The sequence below is a fragment of the Brassica napus genome, chromosome C1 (assembly GCF_020379485.1).
Source record: "Brassica napus cultivar Da-Ae chromosome C1, Da-Ae, whole genome shotgun sequence".
In the NCBI taxonomy this organism is placed as follows: Eukaryota; Viridiplantae; Streptophyta; class Magnoliopsida; order Brassicales; family Brassicaceae; genus Brassica; species Brassica napus.
Window position 1 is genome coordinate 26,248,724 of NC_063444.1, and position 27,171 is coordinate 26,275,894.

Genomic DNA, 27,171 nt, shown 5'->3' on the forward strand with positions numbered 1-27,171 from the left:
TTGAAGGCAGTAGCAGGTGGGAATGTAGAGTTTCCAAATGCCGGTAGCAAATGCCTCACACCTTGGTACAGGAGGCACAACTCCCATTGCGTGACTGATGCGGCTGTGGTTGTCCCGTATAGCAATGAGCCAATGAGGCGTGTCGCATATCTCAGTACTGGGCTCCGGATAAGTGACTCCTTTGCCTGAGAAGATCTATAAACCCCTGTGCCAATCGTTTCCCAGAAGTTCAACAGCTCTGAAGTCCAATAAAGACCATATGTCCTCTCCCCCGCACTCAATCCAAATAGTCCGCAGAGGTCTGTGAAAGATACCTCATAGTATACTTTCTGCACTACGAATGCCAGAAAACCTTCCTGATGGCTATCATCGGGACGGGTGACGTATGCGGATGCTATGAACTGGCGTACCAACTCCGGATAAGTGGGTTCCTTGAGGTTGCATAGTTGGCCTAGACCCATGTTCTGGAACAGTCCTTCAATGTCTGCTTTGATTCCCAATATTGTCATCGTCTCAGGACATGCTAGTTGTGTAGCCGGAACGGCTACCTTCTTCATGTTGTTGTAGTGGGTGGTATCAGACTTATCCCACTTCTTTGGCCTTTGCTTCTCCAGCTGTGACGAACCCGCTTCTTGTGTGTTTTTCTTTGCTGATGTTTTCGTGCGCTTCATTCTCTACAAAATAGAATCATTGCTCTCAACATGGTTATAATCAATTAAGAAGGCAAAGCTGAACATGAAAATGAAAAGCAAAATCGAGTTGTGATAAAAAAAAACGAAATTGAAAAAAATTCTCTATCCCTAAATCATCTCAAATCATGTTCCAAACTCGTTGATCACAGACAATTGTGTTCTATTCCATGTTTAAACATCTGTTTCATGCATATTTGATCAAGGAATCAACACGGAAATAAGAAATTCACAAAACCCAAAAAATTGCTCAAGAACACGATTTCAGAATGTGGAGATTCGCGGAGTATACCTGTCTTAGGGTGAAGACGAGTGTAGGAATCAGGTAGAGCTCGAAAAATCAAGTGGAATAGAGCCCAAAATTGTTCAAATCGGATGATTATAGAGAGAGAAAGGGGGGGGGCGAATTATAGGGGAAATCGGAGGGGATGAGAGTTCTAAGGTTTAGATCCAAAAAAGGTCGGGTTTTGCCTTATAATTCTGTTTTCCGAACACGCATCGATCGATGCGTTTTGTTTCTATAACGCATCGATCGATCACATTCTTACGGCCCGGGCCATCTTGGTAATCGATCGATGCGTTTTTGTTCTATAACGCATCGATCGATGCGTTTTTAAAAAAACATACAAGATTTTCCGAGGAAATTCCGAGGAACAATTCAGATTGTCGATCGATCGATGGGATACTCTCATCGATCGATCACAATCTTACGGCCCGGTCCATCCTAGTAATCGATCGATGCGTTTTTGTTCTATAACGCATCGATCGATGCATTTTTAAAAAAACATACAAGATTTTCCGAGGAAATTCCGAGGAACAATTCAGATTGTCGATAGATCGATGGGTTACTCTCATCGATCGATCACAATCTTACGGCCCCGTAAATCCTAGTAATCGATCGATGCGTTTTTGTTCTATAACGCATCGATCGATGCATTTTTAAAAAAACATACAAGATTTTCCGATGAAATTCCGAGGAACAATTCAGATTGTCGATAGATCGATGGGTTAATCTCATCGATCGATCACAATCTTACGGCCCGGTCCATCCTAGTAATCGATCGATGCGTTTTTGTTCTATAACGCATCGATCGATGCATTTTTAAAAAAACATACAAGATTTTCCGAGGAAATTCCGAGGAACAATTCAGATTGTCGATAGATCGATGGGATACTCTCATCGATCGATCACAATCTTACGGCCCGGGCCATCTTAGTAATCGATCGATTTGTTTTTGTTCAAAAACGCATCGATCGATGCGTTTTTTTAAAAAAAATTACGTTTTGAAACCCCAAACACTAGTTCGTCGGAATTTCCTCGGAATATTCCGAGGAAATTTCGAGGAAGAAGAGGGTTTCGTCGGAGTTCCCTCGGAATAATCCGAGGAAATTCCGAGGAAATAGGGTTTTTAAACCGAAAACAACGTTTTGCCGTTTGAATAACACCTATATAACCCTTATTAAGTGTCTTACGTTCATTATGAAGTCAAAAATTTGTTCCTTACCGTATAATTAACACTTTTCCGATTGTATGAACGAAATCTCGCAACATAAGAGAAACACTTATACCTTTTAACGAACGGTAAAGGGAATACTTTCAATTAGTTTTGAAATTTGTTATTTCATGGTTTATGCTCATGTATACAAAGAATCCTCAATGGTATGCATTACAATTGTATAAGAAATGAAATACGGCAAAAAAAATTGATGTTTTGAAACCCCAAACACTAGTTCCTCGGTATTTCCTCGGAATATTCCGAGGAAATTCCGACGGATATTTTACTATCTGTCGGAATTTCCTCGGAATATTTTCATTTTACCGGGCAAATATTTCGCGAAAATTGAAATTAGAATTCCGACGGAATTCCGACGGATAATGTCCGTCGGACCCTAGGTTTTATAACCACGAGCCCCTTCTTCTTCCCCATTTCTCTCTTCTTCCTCTGCGCGACTCCTCTCTTTCTCTCCGGCGATTTCCCCCTGAAATCCGACGATATCTCCGGCGATCTCCCTCTTCTCTTACACAAATCATGTAAGGACCCTATCCCACTCTCTTAGGTTCTATTTGTTAGGTTTTTGTGTAGTTTTGATAGATTTTTGTTAGGGTGATTGGTTAGGATTGTGATTTGGTTGTATAATAGGTTTAGAATTGTGATTTGGTTGAATAATTTGTTTTGTTGAATTGATTTAGAATTTTTTTATAATTTTTTTATTTTTTGTATTTATAAAATCGATTTTTGTATATAAAATCGATTTTTGTATTTTACAAAACGATTTTTCTATATAAATTCGATTTTTGGATTTTACAAAAAAAAATTTCTATATAAATTCGATTTTTTGGATTTTACAAAACATTTTAATTATTAAACAATTTTTATTTATTAAAACTATTTTTTGTTATTAGAACTATTTTTATATATTTATTAAAAAATTTAATATATATAAATCTTTTTCTGTGATTAAATTATTTGGGATTTTTTTTTAATAAAAAAATTAATTTATATATTTCTGTATTTATTAAATATATTTTTTTAATTTACAGGTCTCATGATGATCAGACCCGGCCTCGACAGCGTCGTGGTCGTGGTGGTACGGGGAGCCAGTCTCGGGATTCCAGCCATTTTCAGGATTCCCCTTCGCCCCACAGCTCCAACCATACATCTCCCTCTGCTGCACCCGCTCATGCTCCTCTCGCTCCCGCTGCTGCATCCGCTCCTGTTCCTCCGGGTCCTCCGGGAGTGATGAGGGTTGCGGAGTTGGTTCAACAGCCCGGTCGTGACCATCTTCCGTATCTCACTCCGTATCCACATGGACGGGGTCAAACATGGTAATTAAACATTTTTTTTTCTTTAAATTTGGATTCATTATTAACCGTTTGTTCTTTTAATAAGGTTCAACCGATCCGGGAACGGGATCAGCGCATGGATCAACCGTATGATGTACTCGGCCCTCGACAGTGGACATCCGACTTTCACTCACTTCCCAACCGACAAGCAGGTTCTGTGGTTTCGTCAGTTTGCGGTAAGTATTCTAATTTTTTACTTATATTTTTAATCTTTAATATAAATTTTCTACTAATTGTGTTTTTTTTTCAGCAAGAGTTCAACTGGAATTCCGATGAGACGCTCTTTATCTATCACCACTTCGTCCATAAAGTAATGGACAACTATGGGAAGCAGATCCACGAGTGGAAGAAGAAGTGGGAAATCAATAAGGTTCGATTTAATTTATTAAACAATTTTTTAATTTATTAAACTATTTTTTAATTTATTAAACTTTTTCTTTTTTTTTAATTAAAAGGTCCCAAAGTCGATGAACGATACGGTCTGGAAGGAGTTGTGTGCGCATTGGGATAAGGAGGAGACGAAAGAAACTTCTTCCACCAACTCCACCAACCGCAGGAGCGACCGTAAAGGGAAGGGCATCTACAAGCATAACTTGGGTGCTCAATCTATTGCCACTCTCGGAGATCGCATGGTAAGTTCAACCGCTTTTTCTTCAATTATTTGAGTTTCAGAATTTAAATTTATTGTGCATTTCTTCTAATTTCTAATGTTTCTTTAATTTTATGTTTTTTTTCAAGGCGGAAGAAAATGATGGCGAGCCGGTCGATGATCTCGCCCTAATGAGGAGGGCGTATACCAACAAGAAGACCGGCCAGATTGATGACGGTCTTGTGAGGGACGTGGTCGACCTGGTCCAAACTCAGGTGGTAGACGAAGTGTCTCAGCTTCAAACCGAGGATGACGCTTCGACGGCTTCGACCAACTTGTCCCGGTTTCGAATCAACGAAATCGTTGAATCCGTAAGTTCTTTTTTTTTAAGTTCAATTCATTTATTTCTTGGTTTAAATTTCTAAATTTGGCTTTTTTCTATTCAGTCGGTTCCAAAGAAGAAGGGACGTTTGTTCGGTTTGGGTCGTCGCACCCGGTCGGTTCCTCCTTCTTCTGCACCACCGCCCTTTGTTGATCCAGAAGTACTTACGGCTCAGTTGAAGGACAAAGATGATCGAATATCTTTGTTGGAGACCCAGATGGCGGCTCAACAGGCGGGCTATGAGGCACAGAGGAGGCTGAACCAGCAAATGATGGAGATGATGCAGAGGATGTACCCGAACGAGGTGTTCCCGGACGTGCCAGACCCGTAGTTTTTTTTTCCCCAATCTCGGAATGTTTTATTTTTATTTGTGAAACTTTGAATATTAATTAGTATGATTTCAATTTTACTTTTAATTTCATATTTTCGAATTTAAATTTCAGAAATTTTATTTTTTCAAAAAAATTAATATTTTTTACATTTCGAGGAAATTAATTATATTTTTCACTACATCGATCGATGCGTTTTTGAACAAAAACGCATCGATCGATCCGTTTTTTTTTTAAATATAGCGAGGGACATTTCCCTCGGAATTTTCCGAGGGACAACTCCCTCGGAAAATTCCGAGGAACGGATCCCTCGGAATATACCGAGGGAACAGTTCCTCGGAATAAACCGAGGAAAAAGTCCGTCGGTATACTCCTATCGATCGATGTATATATGTCCAAACACGCATCGATCGATGAACTTCCGAGGAATTATCCCGACGAAGTTCTACCTCGGTATATTCCGAGGACTTTTCCGACAAACAAGGGATCCTCGGAATTTCCTCGGAAATTTATTTCCTCGGAATTCCGTCGGAAAATTCCGAGGGATTTCAGAGGAAAAAAGAAATTCCGAGAAATTATTTCCGACGACGTGTTTCGTCGGAATTGCGTCGGAATAACGATATTCCGACGAAATTCCGTCGATTTTTTCCCTCAGAATCCTTGATGTTTTCTTGTAGTGTCCTATCGCTCTTGAATAATTGTTTGGCTCAATATCAGCACCCAATGAATTACCCTAGGCTAGCTTCTTGTTTAAATCGAATACAACCTCTTGTTACTTGTTTCCTACGTCATCATTGAAATCAAAACCCATAATTGTTCTTAACTTAATATTGAACTCATAGGAATAAAGTGTGAATTGATCCTCTGGATTGAATCTCAAATATTACAATTGCAACTGTTAAACTTAACAGTAGCAAGGATTCATTTTTAGCGTATCAAATTTTGGCGCCATTGCGGCGGGGACCATATCTTTTACCTTTATTTTTCTGTTCAATATTCAGTCTAAGATATCTAACTTGCTCTAATCTTCATGTTGCAGCTAATGATCCAGGTGCATGACCAGTAGACATACTTGGAGAAACGCACAAGGACCATTACATACGCTTAGCAAAGAAGAACTTGCAAGATTAGAACAAACGAACAGACAACAACCAAGACCGATTAACACCACAATGGGTGATCACGGTAATCAAGACGATCTCGCTGCAGCTATGGCATTCATGCAGCAGCAGATGCAGCAAACAATGAACGCACACGAACAAGCCGCTCAGGCTGCAGCTGAACTTGCCGCACAGCAGAAACAACAGCAAGGCGTTCCGATAGGAGAAGTCAACCTACCTCGAAAATTCCCTACTACTCGCTCTGCCATCAACCCTCCTCTATGTCAGATGCAGGACTTCGAGATCAAACCCGCTTTCATCACCTTAGTGCAGAGGAAGATGTTCAATGGTCTCCCGGCTGAAATACCAGTGGACCATATTGAGAACTTTGAAAGGGTTTTCGGATTTACCCAAGCGAATGGTGTGCCACCAGACTACATCAAGTGCTCATTGTTCCCATTTTCTCTTGACGGGAAGGCCACTAGATGGTTAGACTCTCTCCCGACTGGCTCTCTGACTACATGGGAGAAGGTCTGATCAGCCTTTCTGAGCAACTTCTACACGAAGGCAAAGACTGCTGCCTTGAGGAACAAGATCTCCACGTTTAAACAGATCCATGATGAACCGTTCTGTGATGCATGGGAGCACTTCAACACCTACCGTAGGGAATGCCCTCACCATGGGCTCGACAACGAATACCTTTTGGGAGTGTTCTATGATGGAGAAACCTTAGAAGAGCGAAACCAACTCGATTCCTCGAGTAATGGAAATTTCATGACTCAGCGACTGAAGGAGCTTTTGCACTGATCGAGAATATGGCTGCAAGCTCAGCTAATAAGAACGCAGACACTGACCGCTCAATGAAAGTCAGCAGCGTCGGCACTTCAAGGATGGATGAGCTATCAGCCAAGATGGACCAGTTGATTATGAGCAATCAGAATCCGATTTTCATCATGGAAGATTCATTATTAGAGCAGAGCGTCAAGGACACTGCATTGGATACTTATAAGCCCGCAGAGGACCAGCAAGATGTGAGTTATGTCAATGGGCAAGGATGGCAGTTTAACAACTATCACCCAAACCCTAACGTCAGGAACAATCCACATTTGTTTGGTAACAACACCAAAGCAGACAATCCTGACAGGGCACAAAACACGGGATATCAGAAGTCCTACCCTCAGAAATTCTCAGGACGAACATTCGTACTCAGCAAATCAACGTCAGAACTTTAAACCGCAAAACAACCCGCAGACTGCTCCGATAGTTGCCGCTGCTCCACAGGATGAGCTGAAAAGCCTAGACATGATGATGCAGCAGCTCTTGCAAGGTCAGCAGGTTCAAGGCAAGGCACTGAATCAAGTCACAACGGACATCAACACCAGGATGAATAACATGTTCAACGACCTGAGTACCAAGTACGACAATGTCGCCAGCCACATGGGGTGGATGGATGTTCAGATTGCTCAAACTGTCGAGAGTGTTAAGAGGCAGCAAGGTAGGCTTCCTGGAAAGACATACAAAAATCCTAAGGAGTGCAATGCAGTTGGGTTGAGGAGTGGAAGACAACTGACTGATCCAGTACCAAAGAACTTCACAGCAGCCGAATAAGGGAAACATAAAGAATCAGAGCAATCGCCTTCAGATGCTCCAGCCGCTGATAACGTACGGAGCAGTCTGTCGAGGTTGATCCTTCTGAAACAGAACAGCCTGCTGAGGTTGTTCAACCACGCACTGAGCCTGTTCCTGTTTGCAAATACACACCCAAGGTGCCATATCCTGTTCCGGCAAAAGCTACTCGTAAGGATTGAGAGGAGATGAAATGCAAGAAGATGCTGTAGGACTTGATCATCAACCTTCCCTTTATTGATGTGATCCAAATGATGCTTTCTATGCGCAGCCTGATGAAGGGATTGATCTCCGGGAAAATATCTGAGGACAGCAATTTCATGATCATTTCTAAGGAGTGCAGCGCAGTGCTTCAGAACAAGACAATCAGGAAACTGGGTGATCCGGGCAAGTTTGTTCTCTCTTTGCAGGTTGGTAGAACAGTCTTCTCGTGCTCTCTGGTTGATCTTGGATCGAGCGTAAATCTCATACCATACTCTGTAGCAAGACGTTATGTACCAATCTCATACCATACTCTGTAGAGCGTTATGATAAACTTGACAGTAGCAAGGATTCATCTTTATGAGCTAAATAACAATTCACCAAGAAATTTGGTTTAGGGATTTAGTGAAAATATCAAACATGATCTTAATTATTTTCTTAATTGTTTGAATTCGCAGAGAAATTTAGGATTCTAGAATCTATACATAAATAGTTTCTACTGCTAAAACTGATTGATTGATTGCAGTGATTTGAGTTATAGAATTGTTCTTCATAAACCATGGAATCTGTTAACTGCAATTCTAAATTACTTGATTGATTTTCCTAGATATAGTGCTTTTATTCCATAGTTTTACAACAGTTTAATTAACTGTCTTTCATGCTTTCTATTTGTTGCCTAGCTTTAATCTGATAGCCTATAGTCTATTGTGTAATCAAGTCCATGTGGATTCGATCTCTAAGTATTACAGCTGACGCTATGAAAAGCTTAATTGGAGCATATCAACCAGCATTGTGTCATATCGGGCAGCGCTTGAAGGAAGAAAATGATGTCCCAATAGCTTAAGGAGATAATATATTGGCTCTTATGTGGGAACCGAAATTCGCACTATCAATTTTAGTTAATAGAGGAAAGTAAAGAAATCTCAACTTTCCTTGAGGATCCAAATTTCTACGAAGCCAACGACAAGTATCAAACTATGAATGAAAAAGAAAGTAAACAATACGAAATCGAGAGAAAAGAGAGGATGATGTTATTTCTAATCTGTGTAAGAGGGTAGTGATTGTTATAACATCTTGTAAAAGCTTCGGCCGCAAGAGCTGTCATTGAGTTCTCTATTTCTAACCACCTAGAACCTTAAACCTAGTTGAGTCTTAGTTCGATAACAAAAACGAAAGAGCTAAAGTTGCTAAAAAATTTATGTCCCTTGTCCTCTTCTCCTAGGTCCTCTTTATATATGCCTCCAAGGTCGGCGGTCTATTATTTTCCGCCATGATTAGAGTTTATCCGTTTGGGGATATCTTTCCAAAATCCATGTTTATCTTGGAAACTTTACATTATATTACGGGCCTGTTCGGGGCCAGTTACGGGCCCATTCTTATTTTAATTCAAGTCGATTAAACCGTCATTATATTCCGGGCCTGTTCTTATTTCAATTCATAAATGGTCATTCGTCATGTTTTAGGTTGCTTCGAACCGTTTCACGACTAATGTGTTTTTACGACTTTTCCGGAAAATCGTTGATTTCTCCAAAGTATGTTTTTATAATGTTGGTCTTACGAAATGAAGAGTTCAAATTATTTTGTTGAAAATTTGTTGGTTTTGGGTAAACCCTTGTTGACACGGCGTTTGACTCTAAGTTTTATAAAAAAACAACTCCTTACTTGTTTTCTTCGTAAAATCTTAACGGAAACTTTGATTGCAACGAGACGAAAGACATTTCGAACGAGATTCAAAGGAGAACATGATGAGAGCCTCATGGGCTATGAAGAGACTTGAAGGGCGACATGTAATGAGGAGAGAGAGAGAGAGAGAGAGAGAGAGAGAGAGAGAGAGAGAGAGAGAGAGAGAGAGAGAGAGAGAGAGAGAGAGAGAATTGCAACTTTACCTCAAAGTTTCCCTATTTACAAAAGTCCCCAGTACATGACCTAATCTATATATTTTCTAAGCCATTTCTTTTATTCTTTGTTTTTGAGTTAGGAGAGAAGAGAGGAGCTCCTTTGGAGTCCTCTTGGAACTCCACTGTTTTTGGTTTGATTATATGATATCTATTCTTTCTTTGATTATGTCTTCTCTAATCATGTCTCAGTACATCACCTGTTAGATTTAGGGATTTTCTATGGATTTGATGAACTTTCGATTTATAGAACTGCTAGGGTAATCATATTGAATCCTTCACAAAATTGTTCTTATTGCTTGTTTCTAGAGTAATTAACTAGAAACATGATGATAGAATAGTTAGGCGCACGCCATAGCATGGTCTATTACCTGAACTGAATCCTGCTGAGCTAAGTTGTTAGGCGCACGCGAGAGCTGGTTTAGCTAACTTAGTAAAAAATCGAATTAGATCTTAACGCTCGTCTAGTAGAAGCATCGATCGACACTTTTTCTGAATTCGCATATGAGAGTTAGAATCACATGATTTAGACATCAGATTAGTAAATGCATGCGAGAGCTAGATCACTTGCTTATTGAATTTGATTTCTAGGACTGATCTTCAAAAAACCCTTAGCCTCTTTAGATTGAGTTCTGATAATCTGAATGAAACCCTAAGTCTAGAAGCCTTCTTCCATTGTTTACAACTCCTATTTACTTTCTTATTATTTACTGCTTCATATTATTTACTGTCTAGGTTAATCTGATACACATAAGTCTATTCAGTGAATCATAGAATCTATGTGGATTCAATCCATAAGTATAATAATTTGAGCGTATAATCGACCAATACACAAGGAGTATCGATCGACACTACTTAAAAATATCGACTAAGACTTCAACACTTCGGGTTTTCTTCACTTAAAACTCCAAATGGCTTCATAATCTCCATAATGCTCCAAAACATACCTAGACCTGAAAAGACATTAAAACAGACTCGAAACATAATGTAAAGACCAAGGTATATCACAACCGGTAAAAACCAAGGTATAAAGATAAATAGTGTAGAGATAAATGGACTTATACCATGGTTAAAACCGATAAAACCCAAAGTATATCACAACTACAAGATTGGTTGCGACAACCAAATCAAACATTCCAATAACATAAGCGTGGAAATTTGATTGTGGTGATAAATTCAGGGTATTCAGAAGGGGAAAGAGTTTGGTGTTAGGGGAAATAAACTGGATTTATAAACACAAAAGATAAGTGAATTGTCACTGATAAACTAATTCAGTTTTACTGTTTGTTCATATTAATGAAGACGAACAAGCACAGTGAAAAGGTGATAAAATGTGTTTGTATGTGTTTCTAACCTTTTTGAGTCTTTGTCAAGTTTTTTTCTCATCAAACAGTTATTCTATTACTCAAACTCGAACTAGTCTGGAGAACCAGATCGGAACAAAATAACTAATGTAGTATAGGTCACTATGAAAGGATCTTGCTATCTTAGCTAATGAATCAGAAGATACATTTTCAGTACGAGGAATAAAAACAATCGAGAACTCAGTGAATCTATTCTTTAGCTTCATCAACTCCTTTAGCTCAGTGGAAAATTTAGGCCATGCTCCGGGATCTTGAGTCATCGAGACTAGATCCTTACAATCAATGCCAAAAACCTGACAAGTCGATAGATGTAGCATGCACTCCATTTCCCATGAATGGGCATTGAGCTCCAAGTGAAGTGGTGAGATTCTTCGCCGTTGGTTCCTTGCTCCAAATAACTAAGTTTGTCCTCTAGAGTTTATCCATGTTCATCCACAGCCATTGAAGAGTGCGTCATGTGTCCATGATCCATATATCATACATCTCTCAAAGATTGTCACTTGTTCATGATGTTGTATTTCCACTGGTTCTTCCTGTTTACGATTACGTGTTTTATCAAGTTAAAGTATGTTTTTTAGACTATTTCAGATATTTATCAAGTTTTACATGTTTTAGGTGCAAGTGAGAAATTAGGAATGCAGAACTGTGCATATGTGTCGTAAGTTTAGCAATGACTGTAAGACTTTCCTTCCATGGATTGAGATCAGCTCTGTACACAAGATAAAAAATTGAGTGAGATTAATTTTCAACGAGGGAGTATGTTCCACAGAAAATTTGTGAGAGACAATATTCCCTAGCAAATTTGCGAGGAAAAATATTCTCTCCCTTGCAAGAAAGTTGTGAGCTTTTTTTTGCGAGTATTGATTAGCGAGGAAAAGGTCTTCCTTTGTAATTTTCTTGCAAATGGTATTTTTTTCTTGTAGTGAGACTTCTGATGCCATCTGTTAAATCTGAACATTTTACTGAAGCTTGGTCTGTGTACCTATTCAGTACGAGGAAAAGGCAGTTATCCTTATTTTCAATTTAGTTGGCTCTTAAATTTGATTCTCACGTGATTTTGACATATATATATATATATATATATTGTTAGCCATCCTCTATGATGTGTTTTCTTTTAATTAGATTTTACATTCTTCTCGAGATTTGTAAGTTTTGCCTCCATAGATATATATATATATATATATATATCCTTGTGAGGAAATGCGGTATGCTATTATTGCATTGGTTGTAGTATGTCTATGTTGTTATTTATATTTCAGAAGTTTATTTTATTTACTAAATTTCCAGCATAGACGTTAACTTTCAAATATTTATAAATAGAGATTTCAGAAATTATTATTTATTAATTTCGAAGTGACGGGTGTCACACATATATCCTTGGTGAACAACAAAACAAGCCAAACCCAAAACCATGAAAATACTGAAAGACAATCAACTCAACTTGAAAACCAAGGATAATGGAAAGACGGTGGAGAACAAACTTCACTCAAGTTTGTTTTTTTGTAGCTGCTGAACTTCAAATGCGATTCTTCGTAACGTTGGGTGAGATACGCCGAACATTTGATCGCTGGATATCTATTCATTAAACACAGCCATAAAGATATTTAATGCAGTATGGATGACCATAGTTCTGAATATAAAACAAGGTTAAACCCTTACTTGGGAAGATTGTTTTCGGACTGGCAAGTTGGAAGACACTCTATTATGCAGTCGTGATTCGGTTCCACGAAAAATGGAATCTATGACGGTAAACATTATAAAACTAATGTAAAGTGACAACACTGACAAGAACATTAATGTAGAGTCGAAATTAGTAAAAGACTTACTGAATATCGACTCTGTCCATTTAAAATAACCCGGTGCAATGTTGATCTTTATCGTAAAAAAAAAATAAAAGGCTCGTGAAACAAATGTCAGCTAGAAAAATTTACTTGCAAATTAAAGACTGACATAATGAGAAGCCCAAGTGTATCAAGTATGCCTAAAGAGAAATATATTACCTGAAAAGACCGTTGCTCCAACGCTCCATCATATCACCAAGATTCACAACAATTGCTCTGTAGAGAAAAATTAAACCATATGTCCACCAAAACTGTTAACTAGGGAATTATAATTTTACGAAGGATTGGTGTAGCGGAAAACTAAATTCTCATGTTGTACCCTTCAATCGACGGCACATATTCCCACTTTTGAAGCTTAGCGTTCCTATCCTTGCATATCTGTCAAGGTATATACTATTGCTTCCAAAGTATATGCATAAAATAATAGAATGTGATTTTGAAAAAACAATTATGCGTAAATCAATACCTGGAGTCCCATTACACCATCTGTTGCTAAGAGTGTAATCATCCCATAATCGGAATGTGCTCCAGTTCCATATATTCCTTTTGAGGGATCCGATATTCCTAAGAAGTAAACATAGTATGGTTGGCATATATACAATGCTTAGAAAAATTTGGAGTAATTTTCTTCCAAATTATCACCTTCATAGTGCAGCAAGCGTAAAGTTGAAATAGGCTTCCCAAGCATCTCAGGGCTATCAAAGTAATCTGCATCCAAGTCAAGCGACAATGCCAATAGTTTTGCAATAGCCTTACAAACCCTCCTGATACAGAAGATGAACATTCAGCAAACCCCATGGAACCAAAATTTTAACTCTATAGATGGAAGGATCAAACGCAACACTTAAATCACAATGTGAAAAAAACAACAAATGAGAATTACAATGCTTCTTGATGGTATTCCTCCATTGTCTCTCGCCACCCAGGCAAAACATCTGCCGAAAAAGAAATAAGTTCCATTAAAGGAAATTGCACTAACTTTTGTATGCATTGCACTAAAGTTTTTGAAAAGCTATGTATATACAAGAAAAATGAAAAGTATAAAAGCAGGAAAGAGAATAATCTTATAAAACAGAGCAACAGAGTCTATTTTTGTTCGACTATACCATTTCAAATCATAATAAACTCATAACTAATAAATAAAACTGAACTCACTAACCAGGATTAGGCCAAGTGTTGAGGCCATAGAATGGCCGATCCCACTGAGGATCATCTCTGGGAACTTCGGATCCAATGTAGTAACCTTCTTTGTGATCCCCTAAAACCAAAAAAAAAAAAGACATGATTGGAGAGCACTTACGAAAATTTTTTGAAGTGAAAACTGGTTACACATACCTTGGACTTGATTCTCAGGATCAGGGATTTGATCATACAAAGGTGTATAGCCACGATGCTTTTCGTTTTTCAACACTTTCATCTTCTCCTCCGAAGGAAGAGCAAAGAACTTTTTGCTCTGCTCGAAAGCCTTGTCCGTGACTTCTTTGCTTATTCCGTGGTTTATAACGTAGAAAAATCCACTATCCAGACATGCCTGAAACAAGAAACTCCCCAAATAAAATCATTGGTTTCTTAAAAAATAAAAAAGTAGTAACAAAAATAAATGGATGTACACCTTCTTGAGCAAAAGAGCTGATTGGTGAAGATCAGAGTTTGCAAGATCAATGCAAGTAAGCAATGATTCCTGGATAATCGAATCCTCCACCTGATTTTTAGTCTGCATTTCGCTCATTTCTTTGTTTGAGTTATTGACTAAAATGTCTTTTGCGTTGCTTCCTTTCATGATCGAGTGGGTAGCTATATAATCTACATTATAATAGGGCATTTGCATCACTCCGGATGCGACACGTCTTTATTTATGAAGATCTAAACAACAACATTTATACCACTGAGTTAAAGGATTCTTTGTACATTGATGGCTGAAACAAATATATATTTATGAAGGTCAGAAACCTTTGTTTCTTCAGTTTTCTATGTAAAACCCACACTTATTTATTTTATCTAATGATTTAATAAATACTTGATAACTCACGTTTTGAAATGATATTCGTTAAAAAAAAGCCCAATAAACCTCTTTGGTCTGTAAGCGTTCTCTTCAATGGAAGTTTAGGGCTTTCAATTTTTAATCATCGGTTCATGACTCATCTAAGAAACACAGATTGGCTCTTTGAGTTTCATGAATCAGTTTTTCTTCTTTAGTCTCTACATCTTCCCATCTTTAATAAATTCATCATAGGTTCTTTTATTTTGCCTGATAAATCATGATTGTGTGGTTTTAATTTTCTTTGGTGATCCTTAGCTTGCACCCTTTGATCTAACCAAGAAGAAGAAGAAGACATTTGTCGTTCATGATGCCATCGAGGACTCAGCTGAGTCACACGGGAGACATACTATCTGTTGCCTGATTGTTCAAGAAGAGTTTATGTGCTTTGAAACATATTTGTTTCTTTTCATCAGTTGCTTTGTTTAATATTTTTTCCTGCAAATAATGATGGCTTTGACAGTTCATTCACGGGAGCCAAGAAGTAAAAGAAGAAGAAGCCAGTGAGTGTTTGACATTTTCTGTCTTCTTGAGTTTTTTTTTTCATTCATTAAACTTGGATTTTGAAGATTATGTGCCTCACATTCTTTTTATTTTGATGGTTGTTAGGTTGAATGAAGATCATTGAATAAAGAAAATGTCGATGCTCCTGAAGATTTGGAGGGTACTTTATATTTCTTTCTCTGATAATTCTAGCGACATAAATTTGAACCTTACAGAGGGTATATTGCAGAGCATCATAATGATGAAGAAGAGGTGGAGGGAATTGATCTGCACCAGCAACGTTACCCGTGGGAGGGAAGTGACATGGATTACTTATACGACGAGGTAAGCATATCATTAGATGGTTTGTGGTCCATCTTTGAGAGCCGTCGATTGTAAGTGTCTATCGTTTTGAAGTTGTACGACACTAAGATGTAAAGAATTACTAATCACGATTACCTTACTAGCAGAGTTCTTTTGCACAACTATTGTCAATGGAATTAACACTGGAAATTGATGGTGCTATATTTCATGTTCCAAATGCTAACGCAAGCTCCAATGTTGATTCTCAGCTTTAACATGCCAAAATCACAATACAGTGGATGTTGTAAGGTAATTCAGTAGGCACAAATGTTCAGTTGAAAAAAATTCTTAATTGTATTTATGCATCAAACTTATCATCCGTAACATAATAATATGATTTTTCTGTGCTAGGAACCATTTGTAAATAAATGTCTCGGATGTATATGACTGCTTAGTTTGTTGCTTTTGACAGTGAAATCACTAAGCTTGCAATGTGTCAGGACAGCAAAAGCATCTCAGCTGATGGTTAGCTTTACAATTTCGTTGGTTTCTTTTTCCTATTATGTTGGATGGATTATTTTAGCTAACAAATATTGCAACAGAGCGCTGACAATAATTCTAATAGATTTATATATACATGTAGAATTGGAAGTTTGGTGAGAACAGGAACAAGTACTTCTGTCACGCTATTGGACAGTTATACACCATTTCAAGAGAATTGATTTCTTATATTTCCCATAATCAGTAAGATTTTAACTGTTATGTCTACTTTGCGTTCATACATCATTCTCCATCTAACTTCTCGGTGCTACTATATAATGATCAAGTCATTTTCTGCACAAATAGGCAAGTGGGGATGTTACGTTGGGTGTTTGGTTTATTGGGCTTGGCTATACAAAGTCTATTATGACTCTAAAATTTTTACATCATTTAACATTGATTCTGGTTCTTGGGAGAATTGCAGATTGTGAATGAAAGACACAAGCAGGGAACATATGTGTAGCTGCGTTCGACTCGACATGTAGCGGTATCTGCAGATCCGCTGATCCCATTGTGGAGGTTAACATGCAATGTGTTGACCTGGAAATCATTATTTGGAAGCTACATTTCGAGGTATTTCCTCAACATATAAATAGACCATAAACAGAGTTTGATATTTATAATACTCAGTGATCATGGAGTCTACAGAAAACAGTCATTTTGCATATTCTATATGGAACCAAGAGATATGTGTTTTGTTTGATGATTGTATTATGATAGCTACTAACATAGGAGATGACTAGAGAAAGATAAATGAGTATGAAACTCTTATATGGGTAGCTTTTGTAAACACATTTGGGTTTATTAACAGTTGTGACAAGCAATTATGTTTATAGTAAAGGAAACCCGCCGCATCGTCAATAACAAATGCGCCTGTTTTTTTGTTGTTTGGGATTGAAATAGCTTATGAGTTTTCTAAATCAATATAATTGATTTGACTAAAACTATCTGGATGACAAAAAGAAAGATTGCAAGTTTAATAACTTATACTTTAGACTTTAATTTCAGCTAAATTATAATGAATCTTTTATCCATATTATCTTAGTTAATTTCAACTAAATTATAATCAGTCTTTTATCCATATTATAATTAGGATTTATTAGAATAAATAAACAGTTTCAACAATATTTAATATGTGATTTAATAAACAAAAGAACATGTAGGGTTTTTAGGAATTAAAGAGATGGGAGACAATAGTTAATGAATATTAAAAAAATACGAAACAGATGATGAAAAATGATTCGAGCAAATTAGTGACAACACAGAGGTAAGCGAGATAAAAATATCAATCAATAAAGAATAAAGAAGAATGAGCAGAGTTAAGTTATTACACAAGCCAAAACTAAGACAAATCAAACAACAGGACGTGAAAACAAATGTAAACAAGACAAGAAGAGATGACGAAGATAAAATGCATTGAAAAACTGAATGCTAGATTAGTAAGCAAAAAACAAAAAAAGATTAAAAAGCAAAAACTCCGCGTCAAGGCGCGGATAACGATCCCTTGCATGAATATGCAAACAAAAAGTTATAATAATATTAACTAAATAAAAGATGATTTTAATAAGGCAATAAATTTGCTGTTTTCTTGAACAATGAAAAGATGACTCATACCACTAATATAATAAAATTAAATCAATATTTTGTCGACATTTAAGAAAAACTTTTGTCTTCTTTCTAGATCTCGTTTGATCTTCCCTGCTAACTCTGATAATCAAGTTTATCTCTGCAGCCATAAGTACTTCAATAGTTTTTATTCAACCATTTTCAGTGTAGCATTTTATAACACGCATAATGCAATCTCATTTCTATAAAAAAAGCCTTCTTATTTTCTTTATTTTTAGAAACTATCCAATCTAACGGGAAAATGGATTTTTTATTCTTCAAATATCTGCAATCGGCACTTTTAATATTGACATATACAGCTGATCTGAGTTTCTGTTGTTTATTTAGACCAATTGAAGTCGAGTTCTTCTGATGGTAGAATCAGGAACCTAGGGAGAGTGAAAAACTACATTGCCTTATACCAGCACCTAAAGCATATGTTAGACCTCTCTCTTGGCCCAAGAGTATAGATTATGTGCCTTATGCTAATGCCCCGTTGAAGGCTATTCAGAAATGGATTTAGTATGAGATGGACGTTTTTAGATTCCTTGGTGGTGGAACTCATTTCCCTTAAGGTTGTAGGACTGCTTTGGACAATGGTTGTGAGGTTATGTTTGCTTCTGTTTATAATGGATGCATACAACAGCTACAGTAGCTATACTTCACTTACTACAGATATTAAACATTATGAATCAATGTATTTCACATTACATGAGCGAAACGTAATAATTAGTAGTTCTAAAAACCAAACCGAATAAAAGAAATAAGAATACTTATCGAATGGTACATATAGTTAAATGGGCCTAACCGAATGTAATTTTTACAAATATACCAGATAGATACGAGTCACGCAAAAAAATATATACACCTAGCTTGCAACTTATACTATATCCAAATAAAGAATACTTATCAGAGCAGTCGTCAACTAAGTATCTTATTAATTTATAGTCATTTTTCAAGTTCAACACATAATATATACTAAGTACGAAAAAACATAAAAATCTCTAAAATTTGATCATTATATATTATTTATTTCAGTCAAATGCTTTATTGAGTTTTGAAATATAAATTTATATATATATTATTTATTTTAGTTTATATTTTACTCTTAATTAGATACTTATGCCGTGGTTATGGAAGTTTTTATCATATAATAACTAATGAGGTGCATCTAATATCTAGATATATTGTGTAGTTATTGAATCAGATGTATATATTAGGAAACTCACACCTAAAAAGAAGATTAACTATGGGTTGTATTCATTAACAATATTGTAAGCAAAGAGAATTCAAAAAATTACCATACAATCATATCTTTCACCATCAATGCATCGTTGATTGGTTTATATCAAATTTAAGTTGTCCAACATGTCAAGCTACGATATTTTAATATTATTGTTTACGGTTTACACAACTAATAATTAACCCCAATAATTAACCGACCTTATAATAAATTTTACAAATAAATATTTACTTAATCTATAATTACAAGTTCGTCTCTTTCCTCACGATACTTTTAGATTCATCCAGCTCCAGAAAATTACTAAAAAATGATGTGATGTCACCATGAAAAAAAAATACTTATCAATACGTCATGAGATATATTTAGTCTTCAAATACAATAACACTAAGTGTTTTGCCCGCACATGCGGGCATAATCTTATTATGAATACTTATTAGTTTATGTTTTATTAATCTAAAATCCGCATAATAAATTATTATTTATATTTTCAAACTTTTAAATCAAACATCGAAGTATTTATATATGTCAAATATTTTTCATCAAAATATATACTTATGATTGTGTTAATTATTTTGAAATACTCATCTCTTAGAAATAGTTTAGAAAATATCTTTATATAATTTTTTTTTGCTTGAGTAATATTTAATTATAAATTGTTTTTTATCTTAATTTTTTTGGTAATTTTATTATATTATTTTATAATAAATTTTTTAATATTTAAAATAACATATAAATTTAAAATTATTAAAATAAAATTCGGTAAGGGCATTGTTTAAATTAATAAATTAATGAATCAATTAGAAACTAATAATAAATCAATAACCTAGCTAAAAGTCTAAAACATAATAAAAATATCACAAATAACAAAAACTAACTAAATATTTAATATAGCATATGAATTTAATATTATTAAAATGAAATTTTTTTTATATAAAGGTTCTTTTTTTTTGTCGATAACATTACAGACTCATGTTGACTCTGTAAACCACACTAAGAGATGTTGACCCATGTGAACGACGAAAGACGTTTATATATATGGTTCATTAAGGGTATTTTTTAAAAATAATAAATTAGCGACTCAATAAAAACTAATAATAAATCAATGATTTAGCTAAAACTTAATAAAAACATGACAAATAAAAATATTACCTAAAATTATGGAAAAGATGACAAATCAAAAAATTCACTTCTCAAATAATAGTATAGATATACAAAATTTAACTAATATGTATATTTTAAAATATAACAATTTATATTTAATATTTACTCTAACTATTTACATAATTTTCAAAGTATCTTCCCGGGCCGGCCCTAGTATCTTATATGTTTGTGTTAAAACTTCCATTCTCATTCCGAGTAAATATTTTGTATATTGGTTTTATCTAACATGAAAATCCTTTTAACTAAATTTTTTTTAAGGGATTGTTGCTCCTACTTTAAAACTTATATGGAGCATAACAAAAGTGAATTTTTTTCTTCAAGTATTTGCAGTCCCCTTATTTAATACTCAAGTATTGTTTATGTATATTTATTTATTCTCCAACTAAATGTTGACTCCACAAATTAGGATTAGAAAAGTCGACATAAAAATAAATTCATTTGTTAATGGTTGATTATTTTGTTCACAATTTTGCACAGTTAACTGTTAGTATGACGATAATTATGCGAAAAACATATTTGAATATTAAAACAACCAATTACAAATAATTTGAGAATCAAAAGCCTATTTTCCCCAATCTAACTCTTATTTATGAGTTATTTACTGATCTAACTCTCGGCTATACATTAGCGTGGTTTAAGACAGATTAACCATCCATGTTATCAGTTATTACGAATCTGTCATTTCATTTAGTTACATCAATACCATTAAAAGAGGATCATTCTCAAATTATGACTTTAATGAAAATTATATTTTTGTCAAAAATACCCTTATTTTTACAAGAAAATAATAAAATTCATTAACTGCATTTAAGTATTTTGGTTTTGGGCTTACTAATACAGCTAAATAGATCTATAAATAATGGGTCCATATATACTTATAAGATATGTTAACTTTAAATTTAATATAAATATTCTAAGTATAAATATAAGACATACATATATTATGAACCATATATAAATTAACAAACACAAAAAAAATAATGTTTTCTTAAATCTATGAATTAATATTCAAAATATATCATTAGAATATTATGCAAATTTTCAATACAAACCAAAACCCTATATCCTACACTGTATATTATATACATATTTGAATATCATTTTTTCGTGTATAATATTATTTAACAATCGAAAATGAGTATATACACACAAATTAAATAAATATATTTACTATGGCATTTTGTACATAATATATGGCAATTACGAGTGTTTAAGAATATTTTAAAATTTATCTTAAAATCAATTTTCAAATCTAAAATAAAAAATACAAACTTATAATATGTTATTAATAACGAAAATAAACTAATATTGTCATATCAATAAAAATTTATATTATCATTTTTTATTTAGATAACATAATAAAAATTTCATCGAAGTCTAAAGAATCAAAAATTTATGTAATAATAAAAAAAAACATGAGTAATTTAATCAATTTTTAAAAAATATAAGCAGATATTTTGTGCGTGTTTATCATATCAATGGTACATATCGCGGTTAATTGCAATTTTTGAAGTTTTACTGGGTTCTATCAGATTTCTAATTAACAAATTTTTCATTAAATCTGAACCGGATTATGTACATGTGTCGTGTCACCCGGTTCAACCAAGAATCTAGGTCGGATATGAAAACAATTCCTAAACTCAAACATTATTATAGAATAAAAACAAATGATAAAAACCTAAAAACTCAATTGTTATGATTCGAATATGGATGCATAAATTTGTAGCATAATTAAATAAAACATTCCACAACACTCTAGATAAAAACGATAATTAGGAGTTCTATAAATAAATCCAATAATAATTAGTCATATATACCCCTTTTTTGTGTGCACCATATACCTCTTCAAGTATTCTTTTTCTGAAATTTCATTAATACTCCTATCATGTTAGTGTTCTCGTCCCTACATTTCAATCTCCTAACTATCGTCTATCTCTTTTTCATCCAGGCATCAATTAATTTAAACTCTATAATCTTCATCTAACTCACCGTGTCTCTTCACCTCTTCCACTATTCACCAAAAATATTCTTTACTTTGATTCCATCGACACCATAATCATAGTCTCACCATCTCCCAAAAATACTACCAATTTCAATTTTGAATCACGATCCACCTTCAATTTCAAATTTTAATAGCAATTATGCGTTGTGGTCTTGTTCCGATGTGGTGGGGTGACTTGTCGGCCTTGGCGAGTTTGTCAACATCACTCATACGGTGGTTGAATAAGTGTTTGTGAAGTTGTTTGTTGATGTAGATAACATATATGTTAGTAAGTATTTTATTAGTGACCCGATATAATTTATGCTTTAGCGGATTCTCAATTTTTTATCGTTGTTTAAGATACATGTCTTTTTATTTGTTAAAAAATATTTTTCATTAGCAGATACATGGTTTCTTAATCGATACATATAGGTTGTTAGCTGTTACAATTAAGTTGCTGTTAACTGATAAATGATTGATAAGATATTATAAGTTAGTTTTCATTTACATGGTTTAGTGATCGATACATGGTTTTCTAAAGAAAAAATGATATTTTTGTTTGATACAAAGTTTGTTAGTTGGTGCATGTTATGATACGAGATTTCTTAGCTTATATTTGATTTAATACCAAATAATGAATATTAACAAGTATGTATAGTATTGATTAGATTTTTGTTAGTAGTCTCACAATTGTTACATATTTCTTAAAGAATCGTTATTGGTTCCATATCCAGATAACATGACTATTAAGTATTAACCGGTAACAGTTAACTTTTATTCTTAGTATGTTAATATATCATTGTCAGCTGACAAAGATGAGATTAAGAGGAGATTGGTGGAGAAGGATTTTAAGAGTTGCTATCGACGTTGATGAAGAATGAGAAAAGTCATCGTCACAGTGAAGGTTTGGAGGAAATAAAAACAATAAGCTTCAGGGAGATGTGAGCACTGAACTTCTGTGAGAGAAGAAAAATGTATAAATTAATTTACATAAACAAAGAATCGGATGAGAATGGGGAAAATAAATAGATCAGAGGGAGATAGAAAGATATACTGACAGTTTTGGAATTTGGAGGTAGGAAAACTAAACAACTTGCCGTAATGTCCCATCAGTACAAATCCGGGCAAAACTTCGTATATAATATATAGCTAAATGTCTAGATAATCTAGAAGGAAAATAAAAAAGAATTTTGTGAATTAACCACTACTCAGCGACATTTGAAGTATTAATTTACTTACCTTTTTTGTCTATACCTGAAGCTGTTTGAATTTGTTGATAGAAGCCTGTTTTTATAATTGGTGTTAGTTGTCACAGATCTTGTTACCTTTATCCCACGCCGATCACGTGGAAAGAAGAAGATCATAACAGTTTACCTACCGAATATATGCAAACACGTTTTCATAGGATGAAAATCTATTTATCTTCTCTATGAAAGGAGAGAAAATGCATCTTAGAGAAGATAAATAGATTTTCATGTATAATACAGGAAAAACAACGTAGAAGAGAATTCCAGTCTCATTCCTCTCGCATACACAAACCCTTTCAACATTTATAACTATAAGCATATATGAGTTATGATATACAGACAAAATTCCTCACCCGATCCTATACATACTTCATGAATCGCACTCAAACGACTAGTCTCTTAACTTATGCATTAGAGAACATTTGATAGCTAGTGATTGAAATGTATTTAAATTGTTATAAATTATACCTATTTGACCAATAGTATTTGAAATAAATAAAATTATTTATAAAATTAATACAGTTTACAATTAATCTTCATCTAAAAATAAAGTATAATTTGCATTGAATATCTAGAGTGAAATTTTTATGCAACAAGATTTTTTTTTTTTTTAAAACAACATTTATTACGAAACAAAAGAAGTAAAAGACAAGCGTAATATCGACTCTCACCATTTAAAAGAACCCTGGTACGTGAAATGGGGATCTTCATTCTTTAATCTTTATAGTAAAAAAAACCTTGTGAGATAAACATCAGCTAGAAAATTTTCTTTGAGATTACAAAAAAAATCTCTTTTATATTATAAAAAAATATTTGTAAGAAATATGGTCACACCCTAATTGACATGTGACAGTGTCAGAATCATTAAAAAAATCAGAATGATGACGTGACAGTCTCACAATCATTTAAAAATTAATGTGTTCACACACTAATTTTCTTAATTCCATCGCATATAATTTAATGTGTTTACACACTAAATTTTTTTAATCAGCTCATTTTTAGTTTATGTATTTTAACCTTTGTATTGGTAAATTAAAGTTCTCTCCATGCACCTACTGAAAGAAAAAAAATTACAAATCATTAAAATTCACACCAACTAAAATGCTGGAATGAGAATATTTTAGAAACTGAAAGTTTCGTACCTTGTTGAACTTGGCTATAGTTGAGGCTTTTGTACACGAAAACAACAAATAATTGTAATTGGTTATCAATTAAGGAAACTGAGGTGAAAAACACCACAGAAAAATTCAGATCTTTAGTTTGGCCAAGTATTACCCTTCTGTACAGAGTTTTCATATCAAATCAAGAATAAGAAACATAATCAAATTGCTAGAAAAATAAAAAATCAGAAAAGATTTAAAAGAAAATAAAATTCACGAAATCGATTGAAAAACAAAATTCAGGTGCCTAGTGAAGAGATCATATTAATTTTACGCAACCATGATCCCTTTTCGCTCAGTTGTATCATGTTTTTATTATATTTACCAGGAATTTATTAATAAGAAAGTACACGTTATTGGTTATCGACTACGTCAATTTTGTAACATGCTCAAAGATATTTACACGACGCCCAACCATTTTATTGGTATTCTTAATGTATGGTCCAACAATTATGTATGTAAAATAAGCCCAAAATATTTGTTTTACATTATTTTATTTTGCTTTATATTAGTAGAAGAAAATAAATATGGATAAAAAATATGGATCCGAAGAATCGAACCGAACTTGATTTGAAAGTAATACTAAACACAAACTCAAACTGATAAAGTAATCCCCTGGATCAAAAATTTTAATATCTGGATAACCAGAACCGAATCCGATCTGAAATATTTTAGATACCAAAAATATCTAAATCACAATTATCTACTTAAAATATTTTAATTTTATATCTATTAGATATTTAAAATATGAAAATACCAAAACAAATATCAAAGTAGTCACAAGTAAATATCTAAAAATAAAAAAAAATGTTCAAAATAATGAAAATATCTATTTTTCTCCATCCAAATATTTAAATTGTACTAATTTTTATGTAAGTTTAAAAAATTAGTCTTACATTATTCAAATTTTTATGTTTTATAATATTTTATTTTCGGATTTTGAGGACTTAAGTATCTTTGGATTTTTGTTACATAATTAAAATGGGTACCCGAACTCGAATCCTAACCGAACCCACAAAGATTCGAACCAAATACAAACCAAATTCAAACTGAAATTTGTAAATATCCAAATCAAATTTAAATTTCTAACTCTCAAAATCCGAAATCCGAATAGATCAACTAAATCTGAACGGATATCTGAATGCCCATCCCTAAAATAAAAGAAGCTATACGACAATCTCTTAGTACAACATAAAATAAATAATCTAATCAACTATTTTACTACGTGCACGGCGCGGATCACTATCTAGTATGAGATATATAAAATAAGCCTAAGTATGCTGAGAAGGTCATCATTCCGTAATCAGAATGTGCTCCAATTCAATGTTGTCTTTTTGAGGGATCCAAATTTTCTAAGAAATGAAAATAACATTGAGGTTGGCAAATATACATAGCCTAGAAATTGTTTTAGTGATTGTAAGAGGATATGGTTGAATCTAAGTTTGGTTGCTTGGATAAGAAGAACAAAACTCGATTATAGGTTATTTCAAAAAAGGCGTTTTGATGAGCTGATGAGGAAAAGATTATAGAGTGTGTGAGCACAAGGGGAAGTAACCCGACACTCGTCGGAGTGTGCCGAAAAAGTACAAGTCGGTGAGAAAGAGTAAGACTAAATAAATCCTATTTTCTAGAGGTCAGTCTCCGTGTTCATGTCTTGATCATCCCTTTTGGTCTCTCTTGTCCTCCTTTTATACATGAACTCCTCCTCTTTTCTCCCAATCGGTTTAATTAATGGGCCGATCTTGACAGACCGAACTTAGCGGGCCGAGGCTTCAGGCCATTTAGCATGCAAAACTGGCGTGAGTGAGTGAGTGCTGATTTAAGCCGACTTCGTGGGCTGGGTTCTTTATTTGATGGGCCTGTGTAGAGATAGAATCCATATCCAACAGATATGAACTTTGATCCACTAGACAAAATTCCTCACCCAAACCTTACATATTTCATGAATCACTATTCTCAATTAATCAATATCTGATTTAAGTATAAGCAAATCTCCACTAGAGAAACCATTTTTCTTCCCAGACATTGGTATTAACGTCATCCTCTAATGCGTAAGTAAGAATTACGCCCGGCTCAACTCATGGAAGCCCTAGAACGCTCCCGCTTGAGATAGTTCTTTACCTCCCGGAAAAATTTATATCATGTGTTCGCCAGCTATTCCATTCAAAGCATACATTCATGGCTATGCATAAGCCCTTAAAAAAACATGCAAAAATATTTTGCTTCAAAAAAAACTGATGCTAGAAGGTGAAGAGAAGAGAGTCTCTCATCTGAAGAAAATATAAGAAAAAAATCGAAAGATGTACATAATGAAGCACAAAGAAAAACGGCTGACTCACAACATACAACCAAGTCCCATGAGGAAAAAATCTCTAGACGAAAACAAAATCTTGATGAATGGGAAACTGGTGATCATCTCAAGAGTTGATAGTCTCAACTGGGGAAAATAGGGATAGAGATTGTCTCCCTTGAAGGTTCTACAGGTTTTGAAAAATAATCCAGCCATAAATTCTCCGACAGGATCTGCGGATTCATGCCTACCTCAGCCA

The 27,171-nt window shown here is 34.4% G+C and overlaps 1 protein-coding gene, 1 long non-coding RNA gene and 1 other non-coding gene across 3 annotated transcripts; all 3 read right to left on the reverse strand.

Moving 5' to 3' along the window:
• Positions 1–6,513: 6,513 nt before the first annotated feature.
• On the reverse strand, positions 6,514–6,620 carry LOC125581109. Its single transcript, XR_007318820.1, has one exon. It is a non-coding gene; the product is annotated as a small nucleolar RNA R71 (small nucleolar RNA).
• Positions 6,621–12,374: 5,754 nt separating this feature from the next.
• On the reverse strand, positions 12,375–14,705 carry LOC106374638 (2-oxoglutarate-Fe(II) type oxidoreductase hxnY-like). The gene is made up of 11 exons (XM_013814623.3): positions 14,474–14,705; positions 14,197–14,392; positions 14,021–14,119; positions 13,745–13,796; positions 13,504–13,625; positions 13,328–13,425; positions 13,181–13,239; positions 13,021–13,077; positions 12,847–12,892; positions 12,680–12,759; positions 12,375–12,595 (listed from the first exon to the last, which is right to left on the reverse strand). Exons 1-11 carry the CDS (start codon positions 14,687–14,689, stop codon positions 12,457–12,459), a joined length of 1,164 nt encoding a protein of 387 aa, XP_013670077.2. The 5' UTR covers positions 14,690–14,705; the 3' UTR covers positions 12,375–12,456.
• Positions 14,706–22,852: 8,147 nt separating this feature from the next.
• LOC125580886 lies at positions 22,853–23,908 on the reverse strand. Its single transcript, XR_007318609.1, has 2 exons — positions 23,274–23,908; positions 22,853–23,171 (listed from the first exon to the last, which is right to left on the reverse strand). It is a non-coding gene; the product is annotated as an uncharacterized LOC125580886 (long non-coding RNA).
• Positions 23,909–27,171: the final 3,263 nt, after the last annotated feature.

Coding starts and splice junctions, on each gene's coding strand:
- LOC106374638 (XM_013814623.3), bottom strand. CDS start 14,689: ATGCAAATGCCCTATTATAATGTAGATTATATAGCTACCCACTCGATC. Junction 13,797..14,020: donor CAACACTTGGCCTAATCCTG/GTTAGTGAGTTC, acceptor CTTTTTCGGCAG/ATGTTTTGCCTGGGTGGCGA. Junction 13,426..13,503: donor ACGCTTGCTGCACTATGAAG/GTGATAATTTGG, acceptor TTTACTTCTTAG/GAATATCGGATCCCTCAAAA.